This window comes from Erigeron canadensis, chromosome 5 (genome assembly GCF_010389155.1).
Source record: "Erigeron canadensis isolate Cc75 chromosome 5, C_canadensis_v1, whole genome shotgun sequence".
NCBI classification, from domain to species: Eukaryota; Viridiplantae; Streptophyta; class Magnoliopsida; order Asterales; family Asteraceae; genus Erigeron; species Erigeron canadensis.
The window spans coordinates 27,281,837-27,296,242 of NC_057765.1; the positions used below are offsets into that span (position 1 = coordinate 27,281,837).

General features: G+C 32.6%; 1 protein-coding gene across 1 annotated transcript; it reads left to right on the plus strand.

Annotated features, from left to right (window-relative positions):
* Positions 1–1,944: 1,944 nt before the first annotated feature.
* LOC122599422 (cleavage stimulation factor subunit 77) lies at positions 1,945–9,345 on the plus strand. The gene is made up of 22 exons (XM_043771930.1): positions 1,945–2,295; positions 2,860–2,922; positions 3,020–3,129; positions 3,208–3,308; positions 3,474–3,535; positions 3,623–3,763; positions 4,138–4,266; positions 4,352–4,398; positions 4,708–4,771; positions 5,029–5,149; positions 5,422–5,480; positions 5,568–5,636; positions 5,945–6,085; positions 6,280–6,344; positions 6,611–6,707; positions 6,852–6,911; positions 7,050–7,202; positions 7,305–7,362; positions 7,463–7,564; positions 8,011–8,169; positions 8,348–8,533; positions 8,828–9,345. Exons 1-22 carry the CDS (start codon positions 2,242–2,244, stop codon positions 9,016–9,018), a joined length of 2,232 nt encoding a protein of 743 aa, XP_043627865.1. The 5' UTR covers positions 1,945–2,241; the 3' UTR covers positions 9,019–9,345.
* Positions 9,346–14,406: the final 5,061 nt, after the last annotated feature.

A 14,406-nucleotide genomic window follows, 5' to 3' on the forward strand; every position in this document is an offset into this window, starting at 1 on the left:
GGACTTAAATTAATAAACCTCTAAATTTAATAGATCATAATAAAAATTATCCATGTTATACGTGATGTAAATTATTTATCATAATTATAATTATCTAACAATATTATCCTTCTCATACAATGATATCTAAATATTAGATATTTCCTAATATTAATACAACTCTACTTCTATTTCATCTTTTCTTTTATTATATTAAAACACAGTTGCTCTAATAAATTATTAAACAATCACAACTCTTAATTTCTTCCAATTTTAATTTTGACTTTTTTGACTTTAATAACTAACTATATTTATGTATTAGATAAATAACCACGGGTTTAAACCCTAATGGCCAGTAGTATCTTCTAAATCTACTATGTAGGCCTCGGAAGTGAGTTTACCCAAGGTCTCAGGTTCGAGTCATGGAGTTCTCATCTTAAAGGAATTTTCTATGAGGAGGGAGTTGAAGCCCATAAAATCTCTGGTTAAAATTGTTTCAACATGTCTTAATCGAAACTCACTTTAAAAAAAAAGCAAGATAAAAATATAAATCTTATTTATATATAATCTTAATCTTAATTTTTCTTATCTTAATCTTAATATAAATTCTAATAATTATTATCTAAATTGATTATTATATTAGTATTTATATTAATTTGTTGAAAAAGTCTCATTAATTTACAATTTTTTTTCATTAATAATTTACCCTTTTTAACCCTTAATACTTCATTTATATTTATTTTTAGCCATCAATTTGAGAGAATTTTTTAAAAAACTTTAATCATTTAATTAATTAAAAAAACTTCAAATATTTAATTTAATTTTAAGTATATACTTGAATTTCAAGTACAAGATCACAAGTATGTTTATATTTTAATTCTTAATTATTTTTAATAATAATATCATATTTTGAGTACAACTGGTTTCAAAAAATTTTATATAACATGTGCCTTGTGGAATTACTATAGCATACAATTCCATCAATATGTCTCAGCTAATAATGCCAGTGACGAACCTGTGATTATTGTACAACAGCTTGCAACGTATAACATTGTATAACATTTGGAACCTTATATCTTCAAAATTATAACAGAACTTAAATATATGAAAATTTAATATTAAGATATAGTAAATCCCGTGTCCAGTGTTAGACACGGGTCTAAACTCCGGTTAAACGTCTACAACCCACCTAAACCTTATATGTAGATCTATTTAATTATTTATTTGTTATAGGTTTCTAACAATGTTTTCATTAAAAGTTAATTCGACATTTGAAGTTTAATTCGAGATATTTTAGTTATTATGATTAATTCTAATGTTTATAGTTTTGTTGCTATAATACAATTCTCAAATTTCAAAATTGCAGTATATTAGTTATTAGTGTTTTGGTTTATATTAGCTATCAACTATTATTGTGGTTGATTGTTTATCTATTCAATAATAAACTAAAATAAGATTGAAATGTTGTTGAAACGACACGTGGTGTAATCTTTGATCGACGTGTATCCTTTTAATTTATTTAATTTATTATTTAATTAGTTTTTTTATTGTATATATATTTAATTTTCTTATTAGATTTAGAATTAAAATTTAACTCTTAGCTTATAGATAAAAAAACACATTATAACCTTATTTGATTGATTGTTTTTTCATTAATAAAATTGTCTTTTTTTTTCGCAATTTTTCAACTTTTATTACTTATAATAAGTTAATAACATGAAAACTTGAAAATATTGAGTTTACGATCCGAAATTACAAGGTTATTTTTTGTCATCTTTTATGCTTACAAGTTTCGATTTTGATGTGTTTTTAAAAGTTTAAAGTAAATTTAAAACTTTAATAAAACATATATTATATTTATGATTATTGTTTATTATAAGAGAGACACATTCAAATTTCATTATAATAGCGGCCGAAAGAATGTAATATATAATTAATGATCAGAGATATTTTGGGGTTTTTCTCCCGCAACTTGATTTTAACTTCCGACTGCATTCCCGCGCCATCTCAGTTCCCCCAAATCAATTTCACCCCCGAAACCCTAATTTTGCATCTCCTCCTCAATCGATTTTCTTCTTGTATTGTAATAATAATTCTTTTGATCATCATTATCTTTTTCTTTTTTAAATATTCTCCCATCAAACCCTAGTTATTCAGTTCCCAAATTTCCATACACACACACACACATATATATATATACACACACCTATACGTACATATACACACATAATCAGATTGATGTTTTAAACTGAAATAATAATAATGGAAGATAAATACAGCATTGAATCTGCAGAATCACTTGCCAATGCAGCATCTGTTAGTCCCTCACCCTTATTATTTTAAACTTTTTATTCTTTCCTTTTTTTTTTTTTGTTTCTTTTTGTATATATAACTTACTTTGTTACTTATTGTCTCTTTTTAACCGTTACGTAACCCGAAAATCGACGAACAAATCTTGTTCACTGGTATATGAGTGACATATGCTATATATTTTAGACCTTAGTTGAACATTGCTTGGAGTAGAGCCCGGTTTGTGTCGAACATTATATCGTGGTCGACAAGATTTCGGCGATCTTGATTTTTGGTTGCACAATGGTTAACATACAAGTTTAGAAGTACAATGGTTAAGTAGAACATAGAAATCCTTGATCTTTAGTTCTCGTAGTATGTGTTATGACTTTAGATTGTGAAATTAGTCGGCTTACTTTGGGTTGGATAACTTGGTAAACCAAAAAGAATAAAATAAAAATAAGACATAAAATAAGTATGTTGTCACATAAGGGACAAGTGATAAGTTGGTAGGTTTCTGCGATAGATAAATAACCCGTCTATTTTTGATTTCTAATTATTTTTGTGAATTTGTGTTGTTATATTTGTTAGCGATTGCCGATAACAGAAGCAGTACCTGTATATGAACAACTTTTGGCTACCTTTCCTACTGCAGTAAGTTCCCATTATCAAAAAAAAATATATCAATTTGTTGGAACTGTTGATTTACATAATTTAATTTGTATTTGAATTCTTCAAATGTGTGTGTTAGGCAAAGTATTGGAAACAATATGTTGAAGCACATATGGCTGTTAATAATGATGATGCTACAAAACAGATATTTAGTAGATGCCTTTTGAATTGCCTTCAAATTCCTCTATGGTATGACTTTCCTCTGTTAAGATTTCATATATGACTTTTGATAAGAATTGGCATTCATAGAATTATTGTATGTTGTAGGCGGTGCTATATAAATTTTATTAGGAAAGTCAATGAGAAGAAGGGGTTAGAGGGTCAAGAAGAAACCCGGAAAGCTTTTGAATTTATGCTCGGTTATGTTGGTTTGTTTTCTTTTCTTGCCCTTTTGGAAGATTTTAATATTGTTATTAAGTTTTTCCTACTAAAAATGTGATTCTTATTGCAATCAGGAAATATCTTATTAGCCCGTAAAGATTAATAATTTGAATGGTCTTTCTGATTTTGGTTGGTTATCTCTTCATGAGTAGGATCGGACATTGCTTCTGGGCCTGTGTGGACCGACTATATTAACTTCTTAAAATCCTTACCGGTTAGTTAGCTATTCCTGTAATAAACATATTCTAATTATTCTTTTTAATCATTATGTGTGTTACATGTGTCAAATATAACGGTGCAGGCTCAAAACGCACAAGAAGAGTCGCAGAGGATGATTGCTATACGGAAAGTATACCAAAAAGCTATTGTGACTCCTACCCATCATGTAGAGCAACACTGGAGAGACTATGAGAATTTTGAAAATTCAGTTAGCCGTGCTCTGGTAACTTTCTACATACAAAACTAAAATTTATAGCATGTTCAAATATCTGTAAAGTTTAGCCATGGTATCTCACGAGCCAACTTTCAATAATTACTGTAGTTGACTCAGTTTCTTTATGTCATGGCACATTTTTGACGGTTATGCTGATTGACATATGTGCCCTTCTGCGTATGTCTAGTTACCCTTAACATATGAATGGGTAGATCTCGGTTGTGTTTATCTTAGATGTGTCAAATAAACAATAAGTTTAAATAGGAACGTGTTGAAAGATGTTTCGTACCTTTTTGAGACTTTGCTCAAAACCACCTTACTTTCCATCATGTTACCTCTCAACTCTTTGGTAATTGTGGCTCTTGCACCTTTGTTGATTACAGGCGAAAGGACTGGTATCTGAGTATCAGCCAAAATACAACAGTGCAAGGGCTGTTTATAGAGAGCGAAAGAAGTATGTCGATGAGATTGATTGGAACCTGCTTGCTGTGCCACCAGCGGGCTCTCTCAAGGCAATTTCTTTTCTTTTTTCTTTAGTTTTTATGTAGTATTATCATAATTGTTATGTAGCTGCTCACTAGTTTACTTGCTTTACAGGAAGAATTGCAATGGACAGCATGGAAAAAGTTCTTAGCATTTGAGAAGTAAGAAACGAAACATGCTTTTGTTTTCCGTATTATCTTGCGTGCATTAAACCTATATTTCTAAACTGCAGGAGTTATTATTACAGATACCATGGTCTAAAATTAGTCTTCGTGGGTTAAATGCGTTCATATGTATATATTTGCTATATTTATATTTATTACTCACTGTTCATTAGCTACAATTTTGACATTGTTGTCTCATTGTATTTCTAGTTTTTCATAAGTTAATCGGTGAATGCCATTAAAATGACACATATATAATTTTGAGAATTTATTGCTCATTGTTTTAACATGTATATAATATCGTAGGGACAACCCTCAAAGGATAGATACTGCGTCTGCGAACAAGCGCATCTCATTTACTTATGAGCAGGTAACTTAAGTCAATCATTTCAATCTTCAGAGCGTTCCAATGTAATTAAAAGGCACATATCTATTAAGTTATTATCGGTTTTGGCAACATCCCTCTCAGCTGGGGGTTTTATTCAGCATTCAAGTTTTTAATCTTAAGATATGAAGTTTTTCTAGTGTAGGACACACCGACTGCACTGTATGGATGGGTATCTTGTTGTATATTTTGACTGCACCTCTTTTCTCTTTTCTAATTTTTACCCTCTTCTCTCTTTCTAGTGCCTCATGTATTTATATCATTACCCGGATATATGGTTTGACTATGCTACATGGCATGCAAAAAGTGGTTCGATAGATTCTGCCATCAAAGTATACCAACGATCATTGAAGGCTCTTCCTGGTAATTTGATAACAAATATGTATTATTATCATAATATTGTAGCCTAATAATCCACCTAATACGATACAAATGACACGTGTAATCCACTTATTCTTTTTAATTTTTCTATGTGTCTTGAGTCTTGATCTTGTGGTTAGCGGGGTCATTAGGAGGATAAGTTAGGAGGCCTAACATTAATTTGTTTTGTTAAAACATCTGTAACTAAATATCTCGCTTTACTATTGTTTTGTAACCTATTCATAGTCTACTGTACTGAGTAACCTTGTGTTTAGATTGTGTGTTGCTAAGGTATGCTTATGCTGAGCTCGAGGAATCCCGTGGCGCGATTCAGGTATACTAAGGGTGAGATGCAATTTCAATCATACTTTGCATAGACTCTTAGGCGGGCATTTTCTTAATTTTTTTTTGCGTCTTTCAGGCCGCAAAAAAGGTATATGAAAGCCTTTTTGGAGATGGTGTCAGTGCAACTGCCTTATCACATATACAGGTATGATATCTTTGAACTACTTAGTAAGTTGAGCAAAATTGATGTTAACTAGTATAGAAAAGTGACAATATGTGTAACCTATCTCATTTAGGTTCTACCCACCTTAACTTTTTGGTAAATGTGTCTCTTAATTTTTCTCATCAATCATTAATTAGATTTAGTGAACTTATTTGCATAGTTTAGTCTATTTTATCCCTTCATTTCTTACTGCTGTTTAAAATTGTTGTATTATATATTTAGGTACCTAAGAAACTAAACTTTATTTTTTCCATCATATCTGTTTTTTACAAGTAAATGTTAATGCGCAGTTTATTCGATTTTTAAGAAGAACGGAAGGTGTCGAGTCAGCTCGCAAGTATTTTTTGGATGCGCGAAAATCTCCAAGTTGTACGTACCATGTATATGTTGCTTATGCGACAATGGCATTTTGTATGGACAAGGATGCAAAGGTACACGCCGTTGTGTTTTACTTTCCTTTGTTATTCTCTTTGACGTTGATGGCATTATCTTAAGTCTTGTGGATGTTTGAAATATTATTCTTTGACGTATGTGAATCTGATTTCAAATCGTCTATGAATAATTCTTTTGTAAAATCATACATGTGTTCCGAGAGGTCATCGTATTCTCTATCTTTTGTACACAGATTGCACACAATGTGTTTGAAGTTGGGTTGAAAAGATTTATGCATGAGCCTGGATACATTCTTGAGTAAGTATGTGTATCCCTATCCTAATTTTGGATTTAGATATCAATTATGTGTCAAATCAGGGCATTTTTTAAGTTGATACATGGCTAGTATTTTTTAAAGTATTGCTATTGGAACCTTGTTATGCACGGTTGATAAAGTTTTAGCATTTGCATTTCAATTATGATATACTTGGTGAATTTTGCATATACATGGATATTAAGATTACATGTTTAAGTCATTTGTGGAAATGGGAATATTTACTATCGCTTAACTTTGCATATTGTAGATATGCAGATTTTTTATATCGCTTGAATGATGATAGAAATATCAGGGCTTTATTTGAACGTGCGTTAAGCTCGCTTCCACCCGAAGATTCTGTCGAGGTGCGTTGCTCTTGAATTTTATACCCTTATCATTGGTGTCATCTTTTCACTTGATTTTATCCTATTATCATTGTTGTCATCTTTTCACCAAGTATAGCATCTAGTATTATTATCTTGGTAAATAATTAATTGGTTGTGTATTAGATTTGGAAGAGGTTTTTTCAGTTCGAGCAGACATATGGAGACCTTACTAGCATGTTAAAGGTAATGGCACATACTTAATACTTCAATATGTTGTTTCTTAAATATTCAATATCTTTGCATAATGTTGGTCAAGTTATCTTGAACCTTGTTGTGCTATTGTTGTGTATCAGAAGCTGAGCTATTGTTGTGCTCGTATAGGTGGAACAAAGAAGGAAAGAAGCCCTTGCTAGAACAAGTGAAGAAGGAGCATCAGCTTTAGAAACTTCTTTGCAAGATGTTGTATCAAGATATAGTTTTAAGGATCTATGGCCATGCTCCTCAAAAGAACTGGATCATTTATCTCGTCAAGATGTAGTGTCACCCCTCTTTTTCCTTTTGTTCTTTTTTATTTGTTACTTCTATCTTAATGGTCCGTGTCCGTGAAATGTATATTCATAATTTCTGTTTTTTCAGTGGCTTTTGAGTAATGCAAACAAAAAAGTTGAGTTATCAACTCTGGCAAATGAAGCAGGTTTTGTAGCCTGATATACTGTTTTCATTTAAGTTGAAGGTTATCTAATTGCAGTTAATCAATTATAGTTATTGATTATACTTGTTCTTTTTCAATGCAGATAAAAGTCCAGGACAGTTACTAAATTATTCAAACTTATCCTCTAAAGTTGTTTATCCAGATACCTCGAGGATGGTTGTCTATGACCCGAGACAAAAACCTGGTATGTTATAATGTGAAGTTTACTTAGCTAGCAGTTCAATGTGATAACTTTTGTCCTTAGTTGGGTGCATGTTTAGAGATAAATTTTGGTGACTAAACGATGCAGAATTTATCCCACTTGCGCATGGGGTTACAAAAAAGGGCGTAAGAAGGTATGGCTAGATGTGTTATGTGTCAATCCTGTTAAAAATCATCAAAAATCTATAATTAAGGCATACCTTCCAATTTGATGTATATATAAGGTTTAGATTATTGTTTCAATATTTTTTGCTTAAAAAAATCAAACGGTGGGAGAAGAAGTATTCACTGTTTCACTCGGCCCTTTTTTACCTGCCCCTACGCCCATGACCTATCTTGCCACCACTATTATAATCTATATGCTTACATGTTACATCATCTGCATCCCCTCTGCTAATTTACGTCTAATATTCTATCATCGTCTCACAGATTTAACCACTCCTGCTCTTCCTTCTACTGCTAGTCCATTGACCAGTTCTGGTACAGTACCATTAGTCACTGGCGGAGTGCTAAATGCCCCTAATGTGCTTCCAAAAGCATTGCCACCTGCTCTGGCAGCATTTATAGCAAGTTTGCCCCCTGCAGAAGGTAATGTCAAATTTCCTGTCATTATACATATGTAACTAATTAACATGCTCAATGTTCGATTTGGCTTGAAAGTTGAGTGTGCTACATTTTATCCTTCGACACTAACCTGATTTCTGAAAATTTTATGACCATGTCGTATACATTTTCTAATGGTTGATGAATTCCCGAAAATGTATAGGTCCATTGCCTGATGTTGATTTTGTTCTATCAATATGTTTACAAAGCACTTTACCTGTTGCTGAAACTGTTAAGTCAGTGGCACAGCCCCAAGCCAGGCCTGCTTCAACTGACGCTCCTGGATCTACCAAATCCCATTTGTTCAAACCGAGAGACAGACAACATGGGAAGAGAAAAGAAGCAGACAGTATGTCATAAACTTCTTTTTCTATATATATATATATATATATATATCTGTGTGTGTATGTATATTTTCTCTTTTTTGAAATATCTTGTAACAAATAATAAATACATGTTAGTAATTGATTAACCAAATTGATGATTGTACTTCAAAAACTTTATGCTTATGTTTTCATGGGACAAAAGGTATAAGACATATTTGTATGCTCTTCAATAGGTTTGGTTGTTAAATGTGCCTCTATGTTGCTACATAGTAATTTTCTGTTATTCTGATGTGTTTTTCATGTAATTTCATTATTAGATCAAGACGATGACGACACCAACCCCGTTCAAAGTCAACCACTTCCTAAAGATATGTTCAAGATACGACAACTAAGAAAAGCCCGAGTTGCTGGTGCACAAACTGGAACTGCATCATATGGTAGTGTACAAACTGGATCTGCTTCATATGGCAGTGGATTATCAGGGGAGCAGTCTGGTAGCTATGGCTGATGGCTTGGTTTCTCCTTTTTGTTTCCACTAATGAGAGTCAACCGTCAGACAACCTGTGAATTGGTTTACATGCAAGCACATGGGAAAAAGTAAACAGGGGCCTTTGGAAAGCTCTGTGGTATTGATGTACCAGTTTATCATGTTTAACTATGTAGATTATCGTAATGGCTCATAGAGGTTATTTGTAGCATACATATGATCTGATCTAGTGTAATTGTAGGAACTATATGTTTTGATAGTTAACCTGAACTGATCTTTTTGAGATTTGAAACAGATATCTATGGTACCATTTGATCAAGTATTTAATGTATCTTTAAAATTTTGAAATTGGCTAATCTAACTTTCTTTTTCTTTTTGGGTTAAGTCGATATTATTTGTTTGTATATTACTTCATTCTGTGAAGTTGAAGTTAGCTTATCTCAATTGTTTTATTGTGCAAAATTTTGCAAAATTTCGAAAAGTTATGGGAAAAGGCATACAGTAACTTTGGATGTTCTGGTTCTGATCTTAATCATTGCAAGATTGGTCCATGTGGTTTAAATTTTAGCAACGGGGTCCCTATTCGAGAATCGTTGCGATGGGGTTCTTATTTTGAGAATTTTTTGCAAAATTAGTCCAAATTTGATGGATCCGTTAAAGATGGTCGTCAAGTGTACACGTGTGCAGCGCCTGTGAGGGTATTTATGTACTTTCCACCCCATAAGGACCCCTATTGCTAAAATTAAAAAACCACAGGGACTAATCTTGCAACTAACTATTTTTTATATATAATAAAAGACTATTGGCCTAATCACTTACCAATAAAAAAATTTTAGTTAACCTAAAAATTAAATTTATATATATCATAATTAAAATTATAAATCAAAAAATATGAAACTAAAAAACTTTTAATTATTAATTATATTAATATTTGTAGAAAAATTACAGTTTTTAAAAATTCATCACCAAATAATTCTTTTTAACTTTTCCATAGAAGAATAAATCTTATTAAATAATTAACTTAAATATATTTTTTAACACTCTTTTAGCTTTTAATGATTATTTATTGTTAAATTACTAAAAACATATTTCCACTAAAAATTCTAAAACTTATTGATGATGTACCCAAGAAACAGGAACACGCTTCCTGGACATCTAACGACAAGATAAGAACCATGCTTCCTAGACATCTAACGGCAATCCTCCATAACGCTCCGGCTAGAGAGGTGATATGTCGTAAGCCCAAGAAACTTGGCAACCACGTGGTAAGCCCAATAAAACTTGGCGTCGCCCAAAACAACTTGGCAATGTCTATATATATAATGTATTTAGCATGGATTTAGACTCGCAACATTGCGCCGCAGGATGGTAAGTTCCCTGCATATGTGAACAGAGATCAGTTCCCTAGAAATTTAATAATAACACCTGTCAAGCTCAGGCTACAGAACAGACTCCGGAAACGGGAAACTTTGAGAAATTTCACCCCTAAAAATATGTAGCTTTTGGTGCTAAGCTAATGTCATGGTCCGCTCCGGCCAAGGGACAAAAAACTGACATTTAAAAAAGATTCACATTTTAACTAAGCTCAAGTCCCCAAACGCTCCGGCTAAGGGACTAAGAGCTAATCTATAAAAACTATGCACATTGGTGCTAAGTTAAGGTCCTCACATGTTCATGCTAAGGGGCTAAAAACTAACATTTAAAGGTTACGTATATTGGTGCTAAACAAAAGTACCCACGCCTTACAACTAGTTGATGTGCGTTTTTATTTCTTGTCTTTAAATTTATGTTGTACAAGTAACTATCTAACCTAAACACACTTAACGAGCAGATAACCTGGTCAGTGTAATATTGCCTAGTGGTAAGTTACAGGATCGTTCACAGGGACGCGTTGCGTTACCTAATCAAGTAGTACGTGTAATTCTAGTTTGTTTGGTGGTTTGTCACTAACTCCTAATAAACTAATACTTTTAACAGTAAATTAAAAATCTAGCCGCAGCCGCTTTTCAGCGAGATTAATCTGAAAATATTTGAGTAAAGCTAATAACAGTAAATAAATTAAAATACTTGTTTGACATCTCCGATCTCATGGTACGACCAAATACTATCCTACTGGTTTGCTAGTGTAACACCCCAAAATTTTTAAGGTAAAGAAATTAACCCCTTTTTATAGTTTTGACATTAAACTAATTTCCTAGTATTTTATTTTTAGAATTGGGGTTAATTTAGTTGTAACTTTAGCGGATAGCGGGTAAAAAACCCACAAAAAGTGAAATGGGTCGTGGCATCTCCAAAGAGTGCCAACCATCCAATTTGTTCATGAGTCATCCCCCACCACTCTTCTTCTTCACCTCTTCATGCATTTCATCTTATTCTTTCAAAATCAAAGCTTATTCTCTCTAAATTAAGGATAATAATAACAATCACCACCAACAATTCTTATCAAGCAAGATTAAAAAGTTAGGGTTTGGGGTGGTGGTGGCCGAAATTGGAGAGGAAGAAAGGGGAGGAATTGTGATTTGAAAACCCTAAATCTATTATCTTCCATTGTTGAGGTATTGATTTCCATTACTCTAGTATTATTTGTTATTGAGAATTAGGGTTCATGGAGTGAACAAATTTGGGGGTTTTTGCTAGAATATAAATTATGGTTAATTTTCCACAATTCCTTAGATAACCTAGTTTGTCATTGAGTTATGTGTTGAGTTTGATTATAAAATTGATAAGTTCATGTGATAATTTTAGTTTATGAGAAAAGATGAGTTTTTACTAGTTATTGAAATGTTGATGCAAATGGTAGGTTGAACTACCTAGTGTTATTGTTGAGAATGAAAGTAACTCAATGACTAGGTTTATTATAAAAACTTCTTTATTCATTACATAATTATAACGAGTTCACGATTTTTGAAAGAGATTTCCTATACAAAGCAACTATAATACTAGAAACCTCCTTTTCTTCAGAAATATGCAAATGTGACTCTTAGAGTATGCTCCATTGATCTACTTTAGTTTTCTGAGAATACACACTAAAATACGTCAACAATAATGTTGGTGAGCTCATAGGTTTTTACCATAAAAATTGACATGGACCACAAGATTTCAGTAGTAGTATAAATATCATAACAGATATTAAAAGACCAATAGTTTCGTATGCTATGTCTTGAGTGTCGGTGCCTTAACATATTGTTTACCCCTGTAGTAGTGTTTCACTCAAAACACTATTTCAAATATTATATGCCCGTTTCCCAAGTTAGCATGACTAACTCGAGTAGGGGTGTCAAACCCGATAGTACTATCTATAATATTCGCGCAATGGTTTCACGGCATCAAGATTCCAAGGGGATTTCATGAGTGATTGTTACATAGTCATACATAAACTATTAAAAGTACTTGTGTCCACAAAATTGAGCAGTGTATTCTCACCCTAAAATATAAAATATTTTAAAAGAGGGGGCTACGAGACTCACCTTAGCAGTAAAATAGTATAGATAACGAGCAAGATTTAGTCTTGAATACGAAATTCTCCTAGATCAAATAAATCATATTCATATGCTTAGAAGTTATATAACACGTATAGTTTGCGAGAGAGTTTAGAAAACTTATGTAGCTTTCTAAACATATGTGTAAAAGTTTAATTAATATAAACTTTGCATAATTCAGTTGGAAAGAAATTAAAAAATGTGGGCTTTAGTAATAATACCTTTCTTTTGCCATGCTATTTCTATTAACATATATTTTTCAATAATAATATGATGATACAAAAAGAATGGCATGGCATGTTTCTTTATTTCAAACGTATGGAGCAGATTTTTTATTCTCCTCATGGTTTAAGATTAAGTAGTAAATTTCATTGTTCATAGCATGACTAGCATATCTATATAAACCCATGAAAGTCGAGAATTCTGCTAGCCATAGTAACGAGTAGCTAGTAACTTAATATATGAGGTAGTTGCTCAAGAGGGTTTGATCGGAGATATACCTCCACGAATCAATATGACTTTATAACAAGCTTGAAACTGGACTCAAAGAAGATCTTGAAGCAGCTTGACAAACTTGAAAAGACCGGATACATGCTATAACAGAGCTTAGAATTTACGCGAATGAACTAGGATAAACTAGCGACTCCTATGTTTCCATTCTTCCTTTAAAGAAAAACTGTTATAGTATGTGTGAATGAGTTAGGATGTGAGTTGGAATGAAGGAGATGGCCGGGAGCTATTTATAGGAGCTAAAGGATGTGATGAGGTTGAGTTCAGCCGTGGGGAACAAGGAAGAAGAGGAATACGTGTCTAGCTTATATTACTTGGCGATAATATTGATAACAAAGTGCTGATGTGTTTACGTATAGAGAAAAGAAATGGCACATCTACATGAATATTAAACAACAAGGCTATAAGTTGACTTATTGAAGCTAGTTGCAAGTTGATGATTAAGGTGCTTGTAAGCACCTTCCATGGAGGGACGTTTTTACCAGGGAAGCAAAGGAAGGATTTCTTTGTCCATCAACTTGTATAATTTGTCATGCTATTTTTGTTATTTGTAGTTTCAAGTGTTATTAAGTTTCATTTTATTTTGCAAGATATAATACCAAATAATCTAGCAAAAGTTGTCAAACTATTAACTAAATTAAGCAAAATTTTTTTGACACATTACACATATTGATTTGGTTATATTTTTAAGCTAATAAATAAGAGTATTTTTTTTGAGGGTTGTTATATGGAACTAGCCAACATCTCCTAAATTCTGTCAAATCTCAATTACATCAAAATTTTAGCATCAAAACCCTTGGTCCTCATGCACTATTATTTAGGGATTGAATTTCTTAGAAACAAAACTGGCTTAGCCATGAGCCAAAAAAAAGTATGCCCTTGACCTCCTTGAACATGCTGAAGTCACCAACCTTAAACCTGCTATCACACCAATTGATCCAACACACAAGCTGACTACTACAACCAGAAATCCTTTGCTTGACACCACTCTTTATAGAAAATTAGTGGGTAAACTCATATATTTCACCATTACAAGACCTGATCTAGCATTTGCTGCTCAACACCTCAGTCAATTCTCTCATTCTCCTACTACTGATCACATGAAGGCTTTTAATCAGGGTGTTCATATATATCAGGCTCAATCCTGGCCAGGGCCTCTTTTTCCCTACCTATAACACTCCCACATTAACAAACTTTTGTGATAGTGACTGGGCTGCTTGTCAAATGTCTAGGAGATCAGTTTCAGGTTATGCAATATTTCTTGGTACTAGTCTCATCTTTTGGCAATCCAAGAAACAAAGTGTAGTTTCCAGGTCCTCCATAGAGGCTGAATAGAGGATTGGCTGATAGTACTTGTGAAATAACATGGTTAACCTGCTTATTAAAGGATCTTACCATTTCAGTCCCAACCCCCATTGTA